At 35.6% G+C, this 24,886-nt stretch overlaps 1 protein-coding gene across 4 annotated transcripts in view; it reads left to right on the top strand.

The window, feature by feature from the left end:
- Nucleotides 1-23,171, top strand: part of SLC16A7 (solute carrier family 16 member 7) — a 75,484-nt gene extending 52,313 nt beyond the window's left edge. For all 4 annotated transcript variants that reach the window (XM_005480545.4, XM_014271618.2, XM_014271612.2 and 1 more), the window contains 3 exons: nt 15,474-15,617; nt 17,151-17,963; nt 20,318-23,171. In XM_005480545.4, the coding sequence (XP_005480602.1) occupies nt 15,474-15,617; nt 17,151-17,963; nt 20,318-20,589 (1,229 nt within the window). In that variant the 3' untranslated portion in view covers nt 20,590-23,171. The remainder of the gene's footprint in view (nt 1-15,473; nt 15,618-17,150; nt 17,964-20,317) is intronic.
- The last annotated feature ends 1,715 nt before the right edge of the window (nt 23,172-24,886 follow it).

Here is a 24,886-nt window from a genome sequence, read left to right as displayed (position 1 = left end):
AGGCAATATGGATTACATAATAAACATTAATAATAACTTTCCCTTTGTAAGACTTTGTCTTGATCTTAATTTGGTTTTACAGGCAGGGATTTCAATAAGTAAATAAATATTGACAGCTTTTTATCTGCAAAAATTATGCTTTTTTGATTTCCACTTAGTTTCAATTAATAGGTCAAAGTCTAACAATAATAAATACCAGGCATCATTTTCTAAGGAGCTAAAACTTTGGGTTTGTTTAAGAAAGGTATCAAGGGACAAACTGTGGCCTTTGATATGTTCATTGAGCTTGTAGAACTTTGAGGAAAGAATGCTTATTTTGTGAGTACTGCAAATGTTGGACTAGTTCCCATATAGTTTTCCAGTGGATCATACAATGGCTGTGTTCGTGATGTGAGTTGGGTAATTCAAAGGTAATGGAACAATGGTCTAGCGCAACTGGAAATCATGAGACATTTATGCAGATACCAGAGAAGAACTGTGGGGAAGGAAAAGTCTGTGTATACCATTGTAGTCACCCAGCACTTCAAATGAAAGAGTAAACCTAGCACTTTACAAAGAACTTATTATAGAATTTTACTGGTCCATTGTTTTGGAATGTCTAAGAACTATTCCTTGTTTATTTTGAAGAGTATATTCAAGGAAAACAGAGTTGTACTGATATGTTTAGAAGGTATTCTAAGCCAGTATCAAATGGCAACAGCTGAGACGTACTGTGGTTCACGATATCTAGTTATGCAGTCATTAGCAGAGGTGAGTGTGCCAGACACTTTGTGACAGGCTTATGGTGATGCCAGAGGAACAGCAGAAATAAAATTATGTGGTGGTTTAGAATGTTTTTTTATCATTATATTAGGTACTCTTTAAATTGATTCACTAATTTTGAAGATTTTTGCAAAGACCACATGGTAAATGTGTTTAAATGTATAAACCATATGAAGCATTTTTTAGGAGTCAAAAACCTTTTAATCTAATAGTGATATTCTATTGAAATTCTGTACCTCCAAGAATACAAATAAATGCAGCTTTAGTAGGTAATACATGTTTTGTTGGTGCATACAAGCCAAAGAAAATCTTAGCTTTCTTTTCCACAAATTTTTTCATTGTCAAGAAACAGTTAAGTATTTGCACTGCAATTCTACCTGATTTTTATCTGGAGGAATATCTACTATGACATGACATCCAAATGAAAGAATGTGATTAAAAAAGGAACTCTGTTGTGAAATAAGATGTTGATTTCTTCATATAGTTCAAACACATCTTTTAACAGTTTCTTACTATGATGGAAATGTGTGCCTGTTTGGTTTTCTATGCATCGTACTTGGAAACATTTATCATTAAGAGGTTTAACTTTTAGAAAATTTTGAAGAAAATAATGGTATCCTTACAGCTGTTTTGCAATAGTAGCTGGAGATAATATGAGCAGGATTCATGTGTTTCATCTTCCTCAACAAAGGCACCTATATCTGACCAGTTGTCTAGACATCTTCTGTTGTCAGTCAATAAAGATGGGAATTTCTAATCCATTCCTTCTGAAGCTAAATGTCCAAAACATATCAAATACAAAGACTTCTTTGGCTTTTGACTACTAAAAGTATCTGGAAGTATAGTTCAAGTTCTCCACAAAGCTGAGTTGATGCCACCCTACATGATTATTGCCCAACACTAACACATTATATTTTGCTACCTAGAGACCTTGAAATTTAAGAACATTCTTATTTGAGATGAACACCCGCTGTTAGGGGTTTTAAGCTTGTTGTGTTTAAAGTTTGATTTCTTCTTTAATCTTCTTGTATGTTGAATGGGTTATAATTCTCCCAAGTTCCAGTAACACTGACTCAGTCGCATTAGTTTTAGCCCTATTAAAAATACCTGGTAATTTTAACAGTACCTTTGAGCTTGTAAATCTTCTCTTACCTTGCAATGACTTTCCTCATACCTGTAATTCCCTTTCTTCCGTAAGCAGATAAGAAAAAAACACAACTGGCCTGTTTAATAATTGTCTAGGTTTACATTCTTCTGTGGCTGATTATAAGCTGATAGAAATCCATGGATCTATTTTCTTATGCTCTGTGAATGATTTAAAAGTTAAATACAGTTCAGTCTCTTTGTAACAAGATCCCCAAACACTTCTCTTATCAGTATCAGCTGGCAGCACCAACTTTGTCATGCTGCAAACCGTACTCATACTGCTCTCCTATGGAGGAATCCTTTCCTCTTCCTGGAACAGAACTTGCCTGTGTGAAATTTGTAGTTCTTTTAAAAGGATGAGCTTCTCTGTCCCACATATATTGCTTCCAGGTTTGCAGGATTTCCCAAGAACTCTGCACAAGCTTTCAAGATTGGACTGGCACAAGAGAAGGCAGAAAATGTCCTATTTAGCCTTCCCTAGGAGGTGGAGTAATCTTATGTCCTTGGAAGTAAAATTTCACTCAGAAAACCTTCCAGAGCAGTGTTGGTCTAAATTATTTGAGTTACTGGCATGTACCCAACTTGCAAAATTAATCTCTCCTTTTTGGGTCATTGATGAGCTTTAAGTGTACATAATAAAGTAAATGAATCTGCTATTACTTGCCTCATCAGAATAGTTGCAATTTTCAGAGCAGCAAGTAAATAAACAAAGTGCAGGAGGTTTTACTTCTTGATATTTAACTTAAAGACTGTCTTTAGAGGAACTATACAATCCATAAGAAACCAAGATTCCAGAATAGGTACCATGAAACATTTGATTAAGGAGCATAAGGGTTTAAAGCTGGAGAGAAGGAATAGCTTCATTGATGATGTTACTCTCTTATCAGAGACATCTAAAACAACTGCCTGGGGCTCCATTCCAAGTATGAGCATTGATGCTTATCCTTCAAGAAATGCTTCATTTTAAATACCTTAGTGATCTCACAAAGTTCAAAGTTAAATTATTTTTTTTTCACCTACCTAAAGTCAACAAGTCAACATATAAACGTGTTTATATATTTATGCAAATATCTTCATCGTTAGGTGTGTTTGCAACATCAAGATTTCTTGACAATGTATCTTCAATGACTTTCATGGTTTCAGAGGCATTCATTAAAATCTCATTTTTATTTATATTCACCTTAAAAAGACATGATTCATAAATTATTAATATCTTTCCCCCCAAATATAATATAAATAAAATATAGAATACTAGCTTTGAAGAATTACAAGATTTGAGCAAAGCTGGTGGTATTCACTTTATTGAAGTAATCATTGGATACTTCTGCCTTATTTGTTAGTAAGCTGATATCTGCTTCATAAATGGAAAACAAAAATCTAAGGACACAGTACAATTTGACCTTAAGTATGAATCTTCTAACTTGGATTTTAATTTATTGGATTCCGTAGAGCTCTGGTGCTGCAAAGTTCTCTGAGAAATCAAGAATCAGGGACTGTGACTGTAAGGATTATTCATTGAAACAACAGATTCTGTAACAAAACATTTCCAGGTAGTGACCTGAAATTGTACGATTCTCACATGGGAAAAGAATGTAGTCAACATTGGAGATGATTCTAAGGGTCTCGAGCCCCCTCACATGAACAATCACTCAGAGGACTACACCTCACAGAATGAGATGTGGCAGTTCATCTCAGAGAGAGTTCAGTGTGTGTTAGGTGACTGCATATGCAGTAATAAACACCACTTTGGGCTTATACTAAAATAAGAAACTGTAGAGTTGCAAGTTTCCTAAGACTGTTTGATAATGATATGCAATATGATACCTAATAACCTTGGAAAAAATGTTTGTAATTATTTTGAACTAAGAGGAAGAATTAGTTCCTGGTAATGCCACACAGTTATATTTTTAATTTGTTTATTTCTATGGCAGAACACAGTAGAGATATTTCAGAGTGAGTTTTAATTTAACTGAAAATTCTGAGGCTTGAAATTTTTATTTCAAGCATAAAGTTGGTTCATGCAATGCTTTTTGAATTTTCTGTATTGTTCCTTAAAAATCAACTAGCATGCCACATAAAATATGTGGGAGTGATTCTCTTGTCTTTTACACAGCACCATAGCTTATACCTGTGGAAAGATTGTGCAAGGTTACATTTGCCACTGTGGTTTAGAAGCTCTTCATATTTACTTACTCAAATGTAAACAGTAAGCTGAGTGCAAAGCACTTGACCCTATGCTCAGAGAGCCAGAGCTGAAGTGGCAAATGGGGTTAAGACAAGAACAAATTTGTATTATGGAATTTCTTCCAGATTATTTCACCTGATGTTATAAAAAATTACCTGACAGGGTGTTCAGATATACACATTGTCTAGATCAGGCAAAGTTCTGACCAATTGCTTTCCAGTAAGATGCATTAAAATTTACTAAAAGAAACATAGTTCCTCTTGTAGGAAGAAAATATTACTTTCCTCAGTAAACTTCAGTAATATTCTCCTCACAGGCACACATGGTAAATCTTTGCAGAGGTAGGTATATTTCATTGGATTATTTTAATATGTTCTTGCTGAAGAATGTCATCATAATTCTTTAGTGGAAAGGTGGCTCCAGAAATGCATGATGCTCCAGCAGTATCTGTAATACAAATGATGGAAAGCCTGTATTTTAATGGGCACTAATTTATTTTGAATTTATGATGCATCACAGTCATTAGAAGAAAGCTGCTTTACATTACTAGATGGAAAATAAGGTTTCTGCCAGTGGCAGGTTGTTTTATTTCTTCACAGCAGATAAAAACCCCCTCTTTTTTCAAAAGCCACACAAATACTATCTTCATGTGCAAGAGGATGGGACGAGGTCACCAAGCCCCTTCACGTTGTTTTTTGAAGTAGAGCTCGAATACTCCTTGTTCATGTAAGCAGAGCCGACCTAGACTTTCCCACCCGCACACTTTCAGAAAATCTTGTCTGTGGAGGTGCATCCTCTGCTCTACAATGTAGACTGTGCAGAGAATTTTATGAATGTCGTTTCCTCTCTAGTCCAGCCAAAATGCAAATGCCATAATGGCCTTTGTCCAACTCCCTTATAATATATTTCTTTTCCTCTGTCCAAGTCCCAGGCTTTTTCTACTATTTTTTCCCGACTCTTTCACTCCTAACTTGGTCATAATTTATTCTAATTTTCATTGAGTCCACAAAATAAATGGCATATGACTCTACACAGAGAACAATTTAAAAATTTGAAACCACATCAAGTAAAGCTTTTTCTAAAGCAGATGGAAATCTAAAAGTGACAGTTCAACGGCAAATTCAGCTCTGATGAGAAAACATATGTGACGTGTGTATGGGAATATGCAAAGATAAACTGACATCTACTCAGATGTAAAGATTTAAGAGATGTATCTGATTCCTCCATCAACTTCATTGTATAGAGTTATTCTGAGACATGTATTTGTCCATAAAAGGCTAAAGAGATGCAAGGAAAATAGAATGAGAAGATATTAGAAATCACTCTTAAATTTTTGATTATTCAGTAAATATTTTACTTAATATTATTTTTAGAAAGCAGTTAAATATAGATTGTCTCAAATTTAAGCAAACTGGAAATCATATGCTCATAGAATAGTTGGGTTGGGACACTTTCAGAATTTTATACATCTTGACTGAGGTGTCCTCAAAATTTCCACTTCTTTTAGGGTTTAATAAAGGCTACTAATTTGAGCACATTTGAAATAAACATGCAATGAAAAAAATGAACAACATTACATCACATAAATATTGTTACTGTTTTTGATCAAGAGTTATTTTGATAACTTTTAGCTGTTCATTATTCTAATTTTGATTTTTTTTTCTTCATGTTTCTAGGCATTTAACAGTTTATATTGCTTTTAGTCTTTTTGATCAGGAGGACAAACAGTCGGTGTTTTTTACTTTATATATAATTCTATAATTTAACAGATTTTTCTCAATATAAGGACGTGCTATTTTTCACTTGTCTGAAAACAGGGAAAAAACCAAAGCAAATGAAGCTTCACAGAGTCTCAGTTTTAATTGGCAGCTGAATGTATTTTGAAAAATAGTGGGGAACTAGTATGATCCCATTAATACACTACCACTGTCTCCACTTACACTCTAAATAGGTGCCAAAATCTAATGAGAATGCTTAGTTCCCATTTTATATGGTATCTTTAAAACAAAGATAAATTCTCTTCCCCCTTCTGTTTTGTTTGTCCTTTCTCTTCCCTTCAACTTTCCATTTTCCCTTTTCACTTTTCCCTCCATGTTCCCATTCCCTCAGCACACTTGGAAGATATATCATTACATATGTTTTTTATTACTAAATAGAATATTTTATTAAAGTATCAAATTATTTAGAAATTATAGCTTAATTTATGGTCTAATTTATGGTTTGTAAAGGAGTTTGGGAAACAGACACACTTAGGCCTCTAAATGTTAGCCCTGAAAGACGCCATATGCATTTTACTGGATATTAGTAAAAAAATTGTAATTAAAATGATAATGCTTTCGGTTTTGGGTTTTTTTCCTATAAAATAGAGTTTAAGCCTGATGATACTAATGTGTTAAGTGCATTTGGAAATAATCTTACAATGTTATTGACAATGACCTAAATGTGATGACTTCTGTGGACACTTCCAAGTTATAAATACATACATCCAGATTTATACTTCTCATCACATTTATTCTAAGTATGTGGATGATATTTAATGATCCACTCATGATCCATAATTCACAGTAAGAGGTCCGGAGACACATCATAAGTAATAGATTCAGTATTTTCAATTTGAAGTTTAATTATACAGTGCAAAACTGAGACCAGAAAGGAATATGATAAAGGAGCAACTGAGAGGAAGCGAGTGTCTTGTGCTTTCTCTGAAATTACATATTATTGCCTGCAACCGTATATAAGGAATAATTTCTAACTTGAGTTGGTTATAATATTATTCTGGAAGAAAACAAATAAACTGTAGGATGGGATGCAGGATGGGAATGGGATATTGTAGGAACTTTAATATGATGGGTAATTTCTAGAAGACAGAGAAATCCAAATGATAATATTAATCTTAACTGAAGTTGGCTGGATCTTTCAGTGTAAATGCATTATCTGAAAAATTTATTGGTTTGAGTTGGAGAGAATACATTCCCAAGAACTACTCAATAGCCTGGGCTATTGTAATTGTTATGACTTTTTGCTCTCTAAAATTCTGCTGGGCAGAATTGACAAAGTATTATTCTGCTTCCAGGAAAAGTAGCCATGGATTTTTTTAGGAGTTATAAAAATAATGAATGATAATAGGGAATAATAAATAGAAGGTGGTGAGTAATATAAATCTACAATTTTTGTGTTCACATGTGCATACACACAGATTTTTAGAAAAGGCAGCCATTCCTCAAAGAGGAAGGAAGAAAGAAAGAAAAAAAGGAAAGCCTTTGTAAATATCCAATAACATGGTTTATGGAAAATGTCTATGAAGAAATGAAATCAATATTTGCATGAATTCTTCGGGGTTTTTTTTTTGTTTATTTTTGGTTTTTTTTAGGGGGTGGGGGGCTTAGCTCTTTTTTAGTTCCCAACAGTTATCTCTTAGATAAATAACATATCTCTTATTTTCAATTTGCTATAATTCTAATTTTTACAGTGGTATAGTGCAACCTCTGTCTTTTTTTTAGTTTTATATCTACAGAAAATCAGCCCCCCTTCGGAACAGCAGAATATACAGAACTTGTTTGGCAATCTGGTTCACAGTTAGTAAGCTGTAAAGACAAGTTTGATAGCTATAAAATGTAATCTGCTTTGGAAAGGCAAAAAGTACTAAACACTGGGTCTTCAATTAGAAATTTTTGAGTTCTTTGAAAGTTAAAGAGTGAGTTCAGAAGGTTTTAGGAGAAAAATACTTATAAATGGGATAAGTATCTTCTGTTATCTCTAGAAAAAACAACCCGCTTTTATCATTGAGCCCATCAATCCCATGAGGGAAAGCATTGGATTTTTTTGTTTTGTGTTTGTGTGAGAATATAGTCTCCATGTCTGGGTATAGCAGTTTTTTAATAAGATTGTTTTTGAGACAGAAAAACTATTAGATAGAAATTCTGCTTAGCTATAATTAAACCTCTAGTTTCTCAGTAGTACTAATTTCCCTTTGTGCCCTCAAAGTAAACTATTAGTTTTTATTTTAAATACTCAGAAATGGGATACTTCCAGTTCACATGCTCAAACACAGTTATTACCAAATTGAACTTAACCTGTCATTTCAGCCAACTACAGAGACAGAAGGATAACACTTCAAAGATGATATCTCTAAAAAAAAACCCACTGCACATTTTCATGAGAACATTTGAGTTATGCCTCATGAAATTTCAAATGAATCCCTGAAAGAAATGGAAATTATTACCTTGTATAGGGTATACTGCTGTAGATAATTATATTTACTAATATTTATATACTTGGATTATTATCTTTACTGTATTTCCAGGGGGGAATAGTGAATAAGTCCTTGTTTGGTTTTTCATTTGAAAAACCATTCATTCTTCATTAAAAGTAGCTTTTAATGGCGCAGGTTCATTGTACATTTAGCAGTAATATTAAGTGAAATCCCCAACACATTTTTTGAGTCAGAAAAGTTGTTTTAAATTTAGATTCATGCAAGCCTATGACATCCTGAGGTCTTAATTACTGTTAAATACTTAGCTTTAAAATTCATTGTCTTTTCCTCTGCAGAAAACTTTCATTAATTTTTCCCAGTATCTCATTATTTGCCACTGAATTTTCTAATGTTCATGTCGATACACTACACGCTCAATTTACAAGCTGGTTGCTTTGGTTTTCTGTGAAGAAATGAAGAAGATTTCTTGCAATGTAATCTTGCATCACTGATGCTATTTCCCTTTACAGAGGGATGCAGGATGTTTTTGGAAAAATAATGTTCTTGGTGTTACAGGGTCTGTGTTTAAATACAACTCTCTTATAGGTGCTTGTGCTCCATCTCATTGTTAACTTGTTCCCTCTTTTCTTCTTTATTGTTTATTACCTTTTTCTAAGTTGAAAGTCTAGTTTTTGAAAATATCTGTGCATGGGCTTCAGTCTACTCAGTGATACTGAAGGTAACAGGAAACCAAATATAAAGAAACTTTTAAAGAATGCTGAAGTATTTTTCTGCATCTTATTTCTTTTCATGATAAAGGTGTCAATATGAAATTTGGCAATTAATTTTGGGCCAGAGCTTTTTTAGTCAGTGACCATATATGTTTCTGAAATCTGCTGAGTGTTCAGTAGCTCACAGAATTGCACTAATTTCCTATTAAATATGATGAATTTTCATATGGCTCATTTCAAAAGAAATGCCATGAAATGTCTGAAAGTCTTCTGCATTGTGATCAAGTGTTTTAGCCTTTCATGAAAAAAATTCTGCAGTAGAGCATGCAAAACATAATTAATATAAAGCATTGATACGTATCCATGTAAATAATAATCAGCATGGCTACTCCTTGATTAAAAACTGGGCATTTTTCCAGCTTGTTAAAATTCATAGATATAGAGCAATTTGCTAACTTGAAGACATTTTCTAAATTACATGGTCCATGACTCCATACACATTTGCGCCCTAACAAACAAGAAAAAAACCTGCAAGCCAAACAAGAGCTTTAATCAAAATATGTAAAGACCTTGATTCATGTCACTGATGTATCACTAGAAAAGCACAAATACCAAAGCAGATCAAGTGATGCCTCCATAAAAGCAAGACATTTAGAGCAAGTACCAGCGCCACTGATCACTTATTTTGCTCTTCCTGAACATTTCAGGAAAAGGCAGCTTATATTTGCAGTCAGACATATGTGTTTTTGACTTCAACACTTCACTTCAAAACTTGCAGATGTAGCCTTTTTGGGAGGAGGAATTGTGAGGGAGAAGCCAGGGTTGAGCACTCTTCCATCAGTCAGGCTCCTGTGTGTTACCACACACACAATTACTGCATTCCTTATAAACCTTCAAGGAATAGAGGAAGGTCAAATTAATGCTCATTAGAGATCAAAAGATAAAAGCTTGAAGGAATACAAGGCTCCTTCAGGACACCAGTGAGAATGTGAGCATTCAGAGTAATGACACTGAGGGAATGTAGTTGAGAGCAGGGGAAGTGGAGAGCCAAGTGTGATGGATGGTTGAGCAACTGACTGCATCCTCCCTGGCAGGCTGAGCTTTCAGCTGCTGAGCTCTCCTATCGCATAGTCTAACAGCCCTAACTCGTTGTTACACATTTCTGTTTGGTGGTATTTACTGCAAGAGCGTATTTTCTCATTGCTTTCCATCAAGGTTACTGTGTTATCTAGGTATATGGAATCAGTGCAGCCAGTTGTAAATGTAATATGAAATGGAAAAAAAATGCTGCCAAATGCACAGAGAACTACAGAGAAACTTTCCAAGGATTCTTGAACTAATTTACTTTGCTACTATTACACAAACACATGGGATATGTCAGAAATGCAGGTTACCGTTCCCAGAAACATGATAAAGGATAAAAATGTAAAAAATAATGCAAAAATAGTTGCATGCCTTTCTAATATTTTTATTTTTCTTCTGTCAAAGCCTGTCCAAGAATACTAAAAGAATTTAGCAAAAGGCTTTTGAATGAGAGATTAAACTGTCACAGAATGCATAATATTTAGTCTTAGACCTACTTGAGAAAAACAGCATACTTTGAAAGTATTTTCCAAGATAATTAACAGGTTTTAAGCTTTTTGAGTTGCTTTTCCTCTGAATACCAGAGATAGGATTTCGTTAGCAGTACTAAGAACTTGCTTAAAGCCTTTGTGATTGAATGAGTTTTCATTAGTAGACTTCATATTAAAAAAAAAAAAAAGAAAGAGAAAAAGTTGGACTGATCTTAGCAAATAGTTTATACTAATATTAGTTCTTGGGGCTCCCTGGGCTTTTCCAGCCTTGTAGGAAACAGAAATAAAAGATAAACCTTGACTGGACAGCTGCATTGACTCTGCAGAGCAGATGGCTGAAAATGTGTTTAAACCACTTGACAGGATGCAATCTACAATGTAGCATTAGTGTAATTTGAAATATTACTGCATTTATTTTCGAATTCTTTCAGAAATTCACTTCATTTAAATAAATGTCATATTGTTCAGACTGAGTCATTTCATGTTGCTTTGGGTTGATGGCACTATGAACACTGTAATGACATTGTCAATATATGTTAAAAAAAATTACCTTTTTATCAGGAAACTTTAGCTCCATTCTAAAATTAATGGAGGTAGCAAAATATAAAGCATGTATGCACTGGCAGTACGCTAGAGAAATTACAGAGTGCTCTCTAATTATATCACTGTATTACAGCAGTGAGAAATCAAACCAGGACTAATGGAACAGCTCCTCCTAGAAGCTCTGCTAAGGCACGTGGAGAACAGGGAGGTGATTCTGGACAGCCAGCACAGCTGCACGAAGGGCAGGCCCTGCCTGACCAACCTACTGCCCTTCCATGATGGAGTCACCATACCAGTGGTGAAGGTTTACAGATGTCATCTCTCTGGATTTCTGTAAATCCTCTGACGTGACACCTGCATCCTTGTCTCTAAATTGGAGAGAGATGGACTTGATGAGTGGACTTTAGCTGGATAAGGAATTGGTCAGACAGCCACATCCAGAGGATAGTGGTCAATGTCTCAGAGTCCTGATGGACATCTGTGACACATGGTTTCTCTCAGGGGTCTGCACTGGGACTTTATTTTTTATTTTTAAATATTATAATACGTAATATCTTCATTAATGGCAGGAATGAAGGGATCAAGTGCTCCCTAGGCAAGTTTGCAGATGACACTGAGCTGAATGGTGTAGATGATACAGGAGTGGTGCAGTTGACACAGGATGCCATCCAGAGGGACCTGGACAGGCCTGAACAGGGGGGCCATGGGAATCCCATGGGGTTTGACAAGGCCAAGGGCAGGGGCTGCACCTGGGTTAGGGGCAAACCCTGGTATGAGCACAGGCTGGGGATGGACAGATGGAGAGCAGCCCTGCTGAGAAGGGCTCAGGGGGCTGGGGGAGGAGAGGCTGGACATGACCCAGCCATGCGCACTCCCAGCACAGAGAGCCAAACATGTACTGGGCTACATCCAAAGCAGCATGGGCAGCATGGCAAGGGAGGGGATTCCTCTCTGTTCTGCTCTATACTGCCCCTATATTCAGCAAGCTGCAGTGCTGCTTCCCTCTGTGAGATCCCCAGCACATAAAGAAGATTGATCTGTTAGATCAGGCCCAGAGGAGGCCACCAAGATGATTAGAGGGATGGAGCATCTCTCCTGTGAGGAAAGATTGAGAGAGTTGGGATTGGAAAAGAGAGGGCTGTGGGGTAACCTAATTGTGGCCTTCTACTACCTGAAGGGACCCTCCAAGAAGGATGGAGAGACACTTTTTGCAAATGACCTTAAAGGGTTTGAAACTAGATACCCTTTAAAGTCCCTTCCAACCCAGGCCAATCTATGACTGATGGTATGATTTAGCTCCAACCCCTCTGCCATGGATAGGACACCTCCCAGTAGATCAGAGTGTTCAGAGCCACATCCAAGCTGGCCTAGAACACTTAGGTGTGGGACAGCCACAGCTTCTCTAGGCAACCCCTTCCAGGACCTCACCAGTCTCACAGGGAAAATGTGCTCTCAGCATCCACAACTGCTTTGTGCACAAGTGCAAGTAAATGCTCTTCTGAGCCAGTGAAACAGAGCATGGGTGTCACAGTATTATAGATTCTGTATGAAACATCATACACAGCTCCAAAATGCATTATCCCATCTCTGCTCACGCAACTGATATGACTTTTGCCACTTTTCCCTTGGCATAATGACAAACAATGTGAAAAGCAGCTATTTTTTCTTGTCTTATAAAGCATAGGCCTTCCTGAAACTGTTTTTCAGTGGTGCTGGTTACAGTTGCTGTCTCACAGCCTGGTCCTTTGCTTGAAACAGAAAGATATACAACAAAGTACAGCTGTGAGAGTGTTAGCATATTATGATAATGGTCCTAAATTTGCTTTAGGGACTATATAATCTTTTGTGGCTGATGGTTTGTGGGTGTTAAGGGAGAGACCAGAGTAAATATTCTTGTGGGTCTCCTGACTTAACATCTGTTATGCAGTTAGTTCAGACTTTGGGAAAGTAGATTCAGAGAACCAGCAGTCCTTTAGTGCGTTAATATATATTAATGTATAGCAAGGTTTTGGCAGTGTAATAGTAATTAAACAGCTTAATCTTCCTTTGTCTAAAAAGAAAGAATATACAAGGAATGCTGGCATGTGAGTATTACTTAAATAATTGTAGAAGATGTTAGATGTGACATGAAATTTGTACAAGGCTATAAAACATATGATGGCAGGAAAACAGCTGGAATTTATGTAGAAACTTCTATGTTAAGGTATGAAAATGCATTATTTTATGAGATTTCATGACAAAGTGTATGCACAGATGTCAGAATAAAATGTTTAACCTACTTATCACGTTGGAAGAGTGTCCTAGATAATTTAGGGATCTTAAACTAACTTTGTGTCTTGTACAAAAATTAATCCATGTAATCACAGGAAGAAGAACTGGGGAATTATTTTTTTTTAATTAAAAATAATTGTTTTTATATGTCTTAAGTGAATATTTTTTTTACTTGCCTTAGATTTATTTATTTTCAAACTTATAGCTATTATTTGATACTGGGATGAAACTTTTTGCTTTGAGTTAAAAAGAGATTTCCAGTTAAAAGGGTCTTTTTTATTTAGAGAAATTATTTCTGTTGTTTACATATTTCAAAAGGGCTTGCTTTCTAACTCAGACAGAAGCCCAACCAATAATTTTCCAAACATAATTCTAGAATCATGTTATTCCATGTTTCACTGCTTTCTTCATATGGTCTCAAAGGGGAAAGCCTTGCTTGTCACAGTTCTGCTTAGTGGCTCCCTGCAATTGGAAATAAAGAAATGTTAGTTATGTTGTCATATAAGCTCTCAGTTAAATCTTTTAGTGCTTCAAAAGTGTTTTAAAGTCTTTTAATAAGTCCCTAGGTTGTTGTCTATTTGAGTGTCCATTCCATGCTGTGGATGTTGAAGTCTGTTGGCTTCAATAAATAGTTATGCTTAAGACTCCCTGGGACTATTTAATAAATACACAAACTAAGATCCAAACATCACTCAAATCTTTGCTTTCCAGTCAATTTGATCTCTGTGTTAATGAGCTATTAGAAAAGACAGGCAGGCACGGGGCAACTCTATTGTAGAAACTTATTTCCATAAGGAAGTAAGGTAAAAACTGATCATTTCACATATTTTTAAGACTTCTGTTGTGTATATGCAAATAGTAATTAACATTTTCAGCCTATCAATAGTAATTCTCTAATGCATTTAAGTTAATTCAAAGATTGGAGTCTAAAATAGAACTTTGCCTATGAAAGCACACTTTAAAATTTCATTTGATTTGGTTTTTCACTGCATGAAGTTCCTGGCATTTTCCCCTTTAGATTTTCATAAAACCAGAGACTTTAAACTGTTACCAGTATAGTGAATAACTTGCAGTGAACTCAGATGCAAATCAAAGCATTCCATTTTGTGATATGTACCTGCTCTGTCTTAAGTTTGAAATACATTGCTTTCTATGATATTGGGTTTTTTGCGTTCTTTGCTTTTATTTTTTTAAAATTTTGTATTGCCTACCTTCTGTTATTGCAAAAGCAAGACTGTTTGTAATGGTTTGGACCAAATATAGTGCAACCAGATGCTATGCAGGTTTACCTAAAGAGCTTTGACAACCTCTTAGTCTTGATATGTAGCGCACCATCTATTCTAGCCATGGTTGTTCTAAAACATATAATGTATGTCATGCTAAATTGCACACTAGCTGTTTGGTTAGTATGGATGTAATTATACCATAAACTGAATTGCAGTTGAAACTGAAAAATGGACCTAGAGCAATATTTTTAAATTTTATAGGTTTTTATGCTGAACCACAATTTAGATTTTCCCAGACAGTCTATAGTTATCTTACTGTGCATTAGCACTCCTCTCTTGATAAGGTAAGGGAAAGCAAGCCTCAGGGGCCAGAGATTTATGTTCTGATTTGATAATATTTTTAAGCCTATGTGTGGTTCTAAGTAGGGATGCAGGACATACTGCAGTTTAAGTAATTTTAGTCTGCTTGCCTGGAGGTTCCTCCTGCTCTGTGGAGTTTTGATATCTGTCTCATACTTGAAATTCTTCAGTCCTTGCACTTTCAAAATTTTCATTGACCGATCTTGGTATTGATTGTTTGTGAACTGTAACAATCCCTCTTTCTTGTCTGATGTCTTTAATCTTTTTATCCGTCTCCATAACTAATCAATATTTATATTGTCATGGAGGCAGTATATCCACATCCAGTCTTGTGTCTGCAAATTCACAGAGTGTTTGTAAGACAGATTGGTACAGAAACAGTTTAACATTTTCTGGGATGGAAGAGGAAAGCATTCCAATACGTTGTAAATACAAAGGTAGAGTTACCTGTTACCTGAAATTGCATTTTCTTTCTACCAACAGGTCCCATAAGCAGCATTTTGGTGAATAAGTATGGTAGCCGGCCTGTGATGATAGCAGGGGGTATCCTCTGTTCTTTTGGAATGATTGCATCCTCTTTCTGCAATAGTGTCCTTGAGCTGTATATATGTATTGGTGTGGTTGGAGGTAAGAGTCCTGTTTAAAAGGTTATATTATGTTATAACAAACTATTTCTAATATTGTTCTACAAATGAGCCTCATGACCAAGAATTCTCTGTGTACAGATGCAATCCAAGAAAGTAGTAAGATCAGTTAATTTCAACTATCTAATCCTTTAAATTAACTGGCATGATAATAAAATATTTGTTAGGACAATTCAGAAACAACAGATGAATTTATTCAATAAATGCTGTATGTATTTCCACATTGCACTATAATTGTGGTATAAAAATTGATTGGCTCATGACAGCACTTATTACAGTCATTTGTGTACAATTTCACATTTGTTTTTGCTTTCAGTCATGTTGCACTGCAAACAGGATGGCAGAGGCTAGCCAAATTCTAATAGAATTGTGAAAACTTGCACCAGATTTCTGTAGGTTTTTTACATACACATAATCTCACAGGAAAGTCTAAGAACTTTCAGTTAAATATTTTTCTGTTTAAAATCCCCCAGAGTCAGTCACCAAATAAAATTATTCATGATCATCTATCACAGGCCTAGATATCACCTAAAGTAATGATTTAAACTCATTGTAATGCCAGTAAATTAAAAAATCTCCTTATTAAAAGTTCTGGGTTTTTTTTAACTCCTTTCTTAGAATAAGTAAGGAGAGGTGAAATGTTGCAGGTAATAAATGAATGAGATAATACCTGTATATTCAGGGTCATCTTCCTTTATGTTGGGGCTAAAGGAGTCTGTTTTTATTCAGTGATTAATCCTTAAAAGTCTTTATTTTTGACATCCTAAACATGGTGCCTACTGAAAGAGTAATGTCAGAGTCTGGGAATAGGCCTATCAAGGAAGAGAGTTTCTCTCCTGTACCATCAAGCAGAGGCATATTAGAGTTTATGGCTTAGATGTCTTAATACAGAGAGAAGGCCAAGAGGCTCAGCTTTGGGTTCAGTTTATACACTCAACTGCTCTGGGTGGGTGGTCTGCTCCCACATGTGTCCTTTTAAACTCCTTAAGAGTGACCTGGGGAAAGAGAGCTGAATGTGCTGGAAAATAATTTGCTATTTTATCCTCCAGTTTTGCAGACAAGTTGTATCTTAATTAGGGTTGGAAATAGGAAATTAGGAGATTTATGCATTTAAATAAACACTACATTCATTGTAACTGAGGTGGCATTTAATAAGTTTTGTTAAATGAGCCAGGAGAGAATTGTATTACAGTTTAGCAAATAAAAAATGGTGAGTCAAGGCACAGATACCATCATTCTTCTGTATGTGATTCCCCTGTCTCTATCATTGCTGAAACACAAAAAGGAGTTTTGACTTTCAGTGCAGCACTGCAGGGGAAAATGACCAAATGCCACCATGACACAGTCTTGGTATGAGCACTCATAGACATCTGTGAGGCTGTATTTCATTTTCTGATGCTTTCAATATTGAGAATCACTGGATTGGATACTGGTCATTTTAAAAATAATTGAAAGAGCTGAAATATGGTTTTCACTGCATGACCTGCAATAATACTGTCTTTTATGTGTTGTTTAGGTCTGGGTTTAGCATTCAACTTACAGCCTGCCTTGACCATGATTGGCAAGTATTTCTATAAGAAGCGTCCCATCGCCAATGGATTGGCAATGGCTGGAAGTCCAGTGTTTCTGAGCACATTGGCACCTCTCAATCAATTCCTCTTTAATGCTTTTGGCTGGAAAGGAAGCTTTCTTATTCTGGGAGGACTTCTTTTGAACTGCTGTGTGGCTGGGTCACTTATGAGACCTGTTGGACCAAAAAAAGCCCCTCCTGTGAAAAAAGATGTTGAAAAAGGCACAGGAGATTCTGCCTTGCACAAAAACAACAAGAAGTCTTGTTGGCAAACTATGAATAAGTATCTAGATCTGTCCCTTTTCAAACACAGAGGGTTTCTGATATATTTGTCAGGAAATGTCATTATGTTTATTGGTTTCTTTGCTCCAATAGTATTCTTGGCTCCTTATGCCAAGCACAAGGGAATTGATGAATATTCTGCTGCATTTTTGCTCTCTATCTTAGCCTTTGTAGACATGTTTGCTAGGCCTTCCATGGGACTTGTGGCAAACTCCAGGTTTATCCGGCCAAAGATTCAGTACTTTTTTAGTTTTGCTGTCTTGTACAATGGAGTCTGTCATATCTTGTGCCCTCTGGCAAAAAATTACACTGGCTTGGTGATATACGCTGTATTTTTTGGGTTTGCATTTGGAATGGTTAGCAGCGTTCTTTTTGAGACCTTGATGGACCTTGTTGGAGCTGCCAGATTTTCCAGTGCGGTGGGACTTGTCACCATTGTGGAATGCTGCCCTGTGCTCATAGGCCCTCCTCTAGGAGGTAAGAATCTATTTCTTTCCATTTTGTCAGACATTACTGCATAATCTTGCAATGTAACATTGAATTAATATAAATAGTGTCCTTAATGTTTTCCTTTTACTAGAAATGTACCGTAACAGCCTAATAGTAAAAAATAACTGCAGCAGTTACTTTTCTCCAACGTAGGGGCAGCCTGAAGAGTGCTCACTTACACTTGCTTAAACACCTTTAATTTATCTAAACAGAGAGAATGGGCATTTCCAGAGAGGAAAAACTGGAAAGTGTCAGAAGAAACACAGGTCTGCTCGGCATTTTAGTCAGGGTGCACACATGGTGGGATTCCATCAGGGTGCTGTGGAGCATTGCACCCTGGCATCATTTCACACTCCAGCTCTGCTCACAGCTAGTCCTTTAGCCTGTTTCTGTAGCCAATAGATGGGGCAGGCAATGCAGAGGGTGAACTGACTGAAAGATGTTAGTGTCACCAACTTCTCTTTTCAAGTGTAAGGGGAGCTTAAAGGGAGCCTAGGTGTATCACCTAGACTGTATTCATGACACTTGGGCTTCTAGCAGCAAAAATGAACAGTATTTTCAGAAAATATTTTCTGTTTGCTATCTATTTTCTCAGTATTCAGTAATGCTGATAGTAAGCTTTATATTATTGAGATTTCTGATTATATAAGAAATTAAAAAATAGATGTTCTAATTTTATTGAGAAGCATTGGTGTGTCTTGGTGCGTGTGTTGCAGTAGAAGCCCAACAATATGAAAATATAAAGATAGTGAGATTGCCAGCCTAATGAACATTAGCACTGTACCCACATTAGCACTGCCTCAGAAGTCAGCAAGATTGTGTGCCTAAAAGCATTTATATATACCAAAATACTTCAGATTACTGATAGTATTTCAATGAAAATAGCATTGTTGTGTGCAATTCTGAATATGCCAAAACAGCTACACTACCTTCAGTAAAATAATATTTATACAAGTAAATTTTTAATATGTCTAAAAGCATTCCATATTTTTCTCATCATTTAACATACAAATCCACATTGGCTAAGGTAGAGCAGAATATATCCTCACACAGACTCTTTCTGTGCCACCTAGTGGGGAGTCTGAGCCTCTAACCACTGGAGTCCAGCCTTTTCAGTGAGGTTCTGAGATCAGTATCAACTCAAAAGATGTAAAATCCAATATTTATGGAGAAGTAGCTTACACAGTTATTTATTTTTCAGTATAAAAACTTTTCAGGAGTTTTGGAAAGCATTTTTTTTTTGTGCTATAACACCGTGAATAATTGATTTAACTTGTTAAACAGAGGCAACAAAGGGGGTGAACATATGGAAAAGCTAAGCTCCAGTTTTGACTAGTTCATATGTTTTAAAATAGTATGCTGAAGCATTTCTAATTCAGAATTTTGTTTTTAAATATATTTTTATGAGACTGCTCATTGATAAAAATCAACAGATTGCACTATTTACACTAATAAGTGAGTTGTACACTTGCAGTGCTATTTGAATTTGTCCTAATGCTAGGTTTGTGAAAAAAAAAAGAAAGGTCTGGAATAATTTCATGTCTTGTAAGCATGTATCAGGTGAATAGGCTGGCATTATGTTTTCAGCCCAGTAAAAGCATCTAAATGCATACTAAATTGAAGTGTGCAGCTTACCCTGTGAGTTTCAATTATAGTGCGGGAAAGTTCAGAGCTAAATACTTGGATACGTACAGATGTTAATTTGGGAATTGGGAAAATTTAGAAGGAATGTCTCATAAATTGGAAGAAGTGTTATATTTTTCTCTCCTTGTCATAAAGAAATTTAATCTCAGAGGTCTGAATGTCAGTTTTAGGTACAGGGCTCAGAGTTTAAAACTCAGCAGTTGAGTGTGATGGCTGAAGGTAGAAGCCTTTCTATCTCTCACCAGTCAGAGGAAAGTAAAAGTAAAAAGCAGGCAGCTGATGCACAGAGAGCCTAAAAAGGCACATACCTCTTCATCCTATTGTCTTTATGCAGCCTCAGTGTCAGACTGTCACTCCAAACAATAGGAAAACACAATTAGGAGGTGAATAAAATAATAAGGTAATGAAAGAATGAACATAAAAGAATGGAAATACTGTCATTATTCATTAAGATTTACTTACTTTGTTCTTCAACATTTTATGATTGTCAGTGTCTTCAATTGCTATCTGGATTAACACAGGGTTTTTTTACTACTTCCGCTGTATATGTTAGACAGCTTTAACATGTTGAAAATGCATTTCTGCTCCAACTTCAAAACCAAAAATATATAGATATTTTTACCAAGGGAAAGATGTGGATTTTATTTAGTATCCTAGTCTAAATACACTTTTTCTCTTTTCTTATCTTTGTATTTCAGGTTGGTTAGTAGATGTTACTGGGGAATATAAGTACATGTATTTTGTCTGCGGAGTGATCGTGACTGTGGCCAGTATCTGGTTGTTCATTGGCAATGCCATCAACTACAGGCTTTTGGCAAAAGAAAAGAAGTTAGAAGATGAGAAGCTGAAAGCACAGAAGAACGCCGACCCAAAGGAAGCAGAACCATTAACAAACAATGAGAATGAAGATGCTTCCAGCAGAGCTGATAAAGCTCCTGAAGATCCGTCAGAAAGAGAAACCAATATTTAATCTGAAATATAGCTAAGAAGGCAACATTTATGACTTTCATTAGGAATATGTCTTCAAGACACAGGCCAGGTTTTGTGGTAATAATGATCAGTCACAATATTGGATGGGAACAGATTTTTGCCCTATGGCAAGACTCAAACCTAAATTACTATCTACAGTTTATTTGTTTCAGAGATACAAAATTACAATTACAGAGGTAGTGACTCAATGCAAATGAGTCCATTTAATTTTGACTCTGGACAATCAAGAGTCAGCTAAACCAAGCTATAAAGCCTTCCAATGACAAACACTTTTGTTTCAGAAGTGTATCTAGTGCAAGAGTATCTCCTGCTCTTATTTGGGAAGATACGTGCATTTATCTTTATGATGTAGTTAAAGTATTTTGAAATAATCTGTCCAAATTCTACTTACCATTAATATTAAAGAGAACATAAAGTCTAAGATTTGTTTCAAAAGAGACATAATACCTGACTGTAGCACACTGAGATATTTTCTCTTTTGTACATCCACTAGATAAAAAATATGGCTGCATATGCAATTATGGATATAAAAGTTAAGTGTAGGAGACAAATAATTGGTGATCACACCTCTAAAATGCAATAAAAAGCTGATTTATAATATATTCCAGAAGTAGTTTCCTCCAGTGATAGCTGATTACATAGTACTTCAACATGTACATTTGAATTCAAAGTATGTTCACACCTTGCTAATTCAAACTAGCTAAAATCTGCCTGTACATAAAGGGTTTAAATCCAAGTTTTAAATTTCTAACAAGAGTGGCAATCAGTTTGTTTGCCTGTGTATTACTCTGTAGCTGAAGGATCTGGATCAGACTGTGAAGCCATTTTCCTAAAGGGACTAGATTCATAATCTGCTGATGTTAAAAGGATACTAACCCTTGGCTTTTGTGGCCTTAATGAGTTTCATGACAATGACTTCAAAGTAGATGCTTGGCTTTATTGACAAGTCGTTAGTTGTTTGATGGTGTCTTGAGAGGAGATGTAAGATCTAACTTCTGATCTTTGCGGATGGGTAGCTTCCCAGTTCCCACTTCCCTTTCCCAGGAATTTAGTGAAAAGCTACTTCTTATTTTGTAGTGCTGCTTTGAGCAAAAATGCTGCAAGGCACCTTGACAATGCCAGTCTGGAAGCTTTGTATTGACACACCAGTTCTATGCAGGATGTTTAGTCTTGTGTCTACAATTTCATGCTGACCATCATATAAATTAAAATGTACACAATTGTTCCCCTTCCTTTAGACAAAACAAGGCATAAACCTACAATTTTACTTTACACAAATTGTTTAGTACTGCTTTAAAAGTGCAAGCTTCTGAAGATAATAAGTGAAATTATTTCTGTTCTATTTCTAGGTAAGGAAAGGTGCTATTCATTTTGGAGGGATGCTTATAAATGCCTCAAAAATTGTGAAAATTAAGGGTCTGATTCATAAAACATTTATGCACTGTTTATGCAGGATACACCTACACTCAATTCCAGGAAAAGAAAATTATTCATTTTAGTCCTCTTATAAATCTCAAAAAGTTGGAAATATATTGGATAGAGAGCTAACTGTGATAAACACACTTTGAAGTGCCAATAACAAAATTAAAAACTCAATAGTAAAATCTGGTAGATATGGGAGAGCTTTTAAGAAAGTAATTTCTTAATATTATTATGTTCAAAATTATTTTAATTTTTCTTCTAAAAATGTGGATAGTGCTCGCTTCTGTTTTACTGGTTTATCATTTTATAAAGTTCCACAATAATGCTCATTTTTTTTGAATTTTCTCATCACTGTTTTGGGGAGAAATATGAATCTACTCTCATCATGGTACAGAATTTAATACCTACTTTTTGCCTATATATTCAGGCAATATTCAGGAAAACCAAACTTCTCCAACAAATCCTATAAATTTTTAGGAGCATCAGAATCAAAATATGTGCATTTCAGAGTTTTGGGATAAAATATGGGTTGCATGTTCAGACTCAAGCTGTGTACTTTGTAAAGAGGAATGATTCAGTCCCAGTAAAATTACAGTTCCTCTCCCAAGCCCCAGCTTCAGAGAGGAAGTAAATTCATTGCACCTGCATCCAAACCTTAGCCTTGCCAGCACCCCATGACATGAAGCATTGCTCTCTTTATGGCTGTACAAACACACTGAGTGAATTCCAGGAGCTGTGAAAGCCTTGTGTGCCCATAGCCAGAAAGGGATGTTTCATAGATGCTAAGATTTCATACAATGAGGATTATCAGTTATAAATATTGGATTATGAAAGATGAACTGAAATTTTAGCTGAAGAGTGGTCATCAAGAATAATACTCTGCTCTCGATAGCCACTGATAGAAATGCAGAGATTATTTGAAAAGAGATTAATACAGGAACTGAACCAAAATGTCTGAGGTGAAATTGTAGGTGCTTATTGTTATCTCTTTGCAATAAAGGAGCATGATTAAGAATAAGGGTAGAATACAAGAAGTGTCAACTTTTGACTGAAGGCTGTTACAAGTTGCTGTTGCGTAAGTAAAGGATTCAGAAAAATGATGAAAAAAAAAAAAGTCTCTCAGGAAATATGCAGGCAACTTGCCTGTTCTATGCAGGATCTCAGAATACAAAACAACATGGCATAGGAAATAAGGGAAAAACAAAGTTCCTTGAGCCATAGACACATCTGACCACTAGTAGCAAAAATTATCTCACTATCTCAGAAGAAATAAAAATTTCTGTAAACACTCTACAGAGATGCTACTCTTTCATCTCTGGTCCATTATGTTAAAAGTTAATAGGAGTGCAAGAGCTGCTTTACCACCACTCACCAATGTGCAGTTTTTAATCCCATAAGGCAAAATGATGTGGCAGGCAACTAGAGTGATACAAGGTAGGAAGAGACAAGTTAAACATTTCCTTGCACCTCTTTCTCTTAATAATGACAACAAAATAAAACCTATCAGCATACTCTTGATATTACTGAATATTAAAGAAGTTAAAACCCAGATATGAGTGAAGAAAATTGGAACTGTATCTATGCAAAAACTGCCTCAAATTAAAAACCTGTGTCTTCCAAATAGCAGGTCCTAAAGGGGCAATTGCCTAGTATAGGTAGCTCTTATTTCTAAAAGTAATGATAATAATACATCGCCTTGAATCAACTTTATTCTGAACATCAAGTAGTGAAATGAGTATAACTTGCCTTCAAACTCCTGAATGTCACTCCTACTTGCGCTGACCTGTAATTTGTACTGCAAATAATTTCATCGCTACATTTCTGCTTTTGAGATTAGACCTGGGTATGTACATAATTTCTCTGAATTGCTCTGGTTTCTCTTAATTACCTCACCTTCAGTTTGAACCACTGAAGGGTCAGGACTAAGACATTCCTCTGATCAGTGATGAAGAAATTTACCCCAATTTTCTAGCACATGTGTCTCTTATGCACTCTAAGAATCTATAGTCTCAGTCAGTGCAAGTAAACCCGTAATTGGTCTTGTTTTCTTTTATACTCATGTATACTTCATTCTTTTAATTTCTCTGCTACAGAATTTCTAAGATGATTGCCCTTTTTCTCTTCTAGAAATAAAAATGCAAAAATTTTAACAGTAGTAGGAAGGTGGATAGCACCAATAATATTTTCCCCAATTTCATATCAGGGTTAAATTTCAAGTTGTTTTAAAGTACACATCCAGATACTTCTCTCTCTTTTGGGTTTTTATGTCATATACTCTATTAGCTGGAGAATTCTCCTGTATTGCCCTTTTCAACTCCAGAGAAAGACTCTTCACTAATAATTCTCTGTATTATTTCAGGAACATATCAAAATTTCACCCCTCCTATCTCTCCCCATTGAACTGTGGTTACAATTGTTGTTAATTCTGTATTTCCATGAAGTTCAGAAAAGCATCTTTTTGTATGAAAGAGTGCAGTGCTTTTATTTCAGGAGTGTGTTTTGTGAACTGCTTTGACAGAGCTAGGGAATATCTTACTTCATCTTCAAATAGATTTTTTTAAGTGATGCTGTCCTTATTGAGAGGAGATACAGTTTTACTTACTGCTGAAATGAATGGCAGCCAATTTCACTGACATTGATTCATATCAATGCAAAATTCACGTGAATTTTAATAGTTGTGTTAAGTATCAGCATCCACTGTGCTTAAAAAGCATTTGGCAATGTGTTTATGATTGTTCCTCCCAGAGAATTCTCATTCCTTTTAAACATTCTCCACTTCCACCACTCCATACTTTGTTTGATGCAACAAAAAAAATTGGACTGGGGATGTAGTGACTTATCCTTAAATATTTCTT

The sequence above is a fragment of the Zonotrichia albicollis genome, chromosome 4 (assembly GCF_047830755.1).
Source record: "Zonotrichia albicollis isolate bZonAlb1 chromosome 4, bZonAlb1.hap1, whole genome shotgun sequence".
In the NCBI taxonomy this organism is placed as follows: domain Eukaryota; kingdom Metazoa; phylum Chordata; class Aves; order Passeriformes; family Passerellidae; genus Zonotrichia; species Zonotrichia albicollis.
This window is presented reverse-complemented; position numbering and strand designations above follow the sequence as displayed.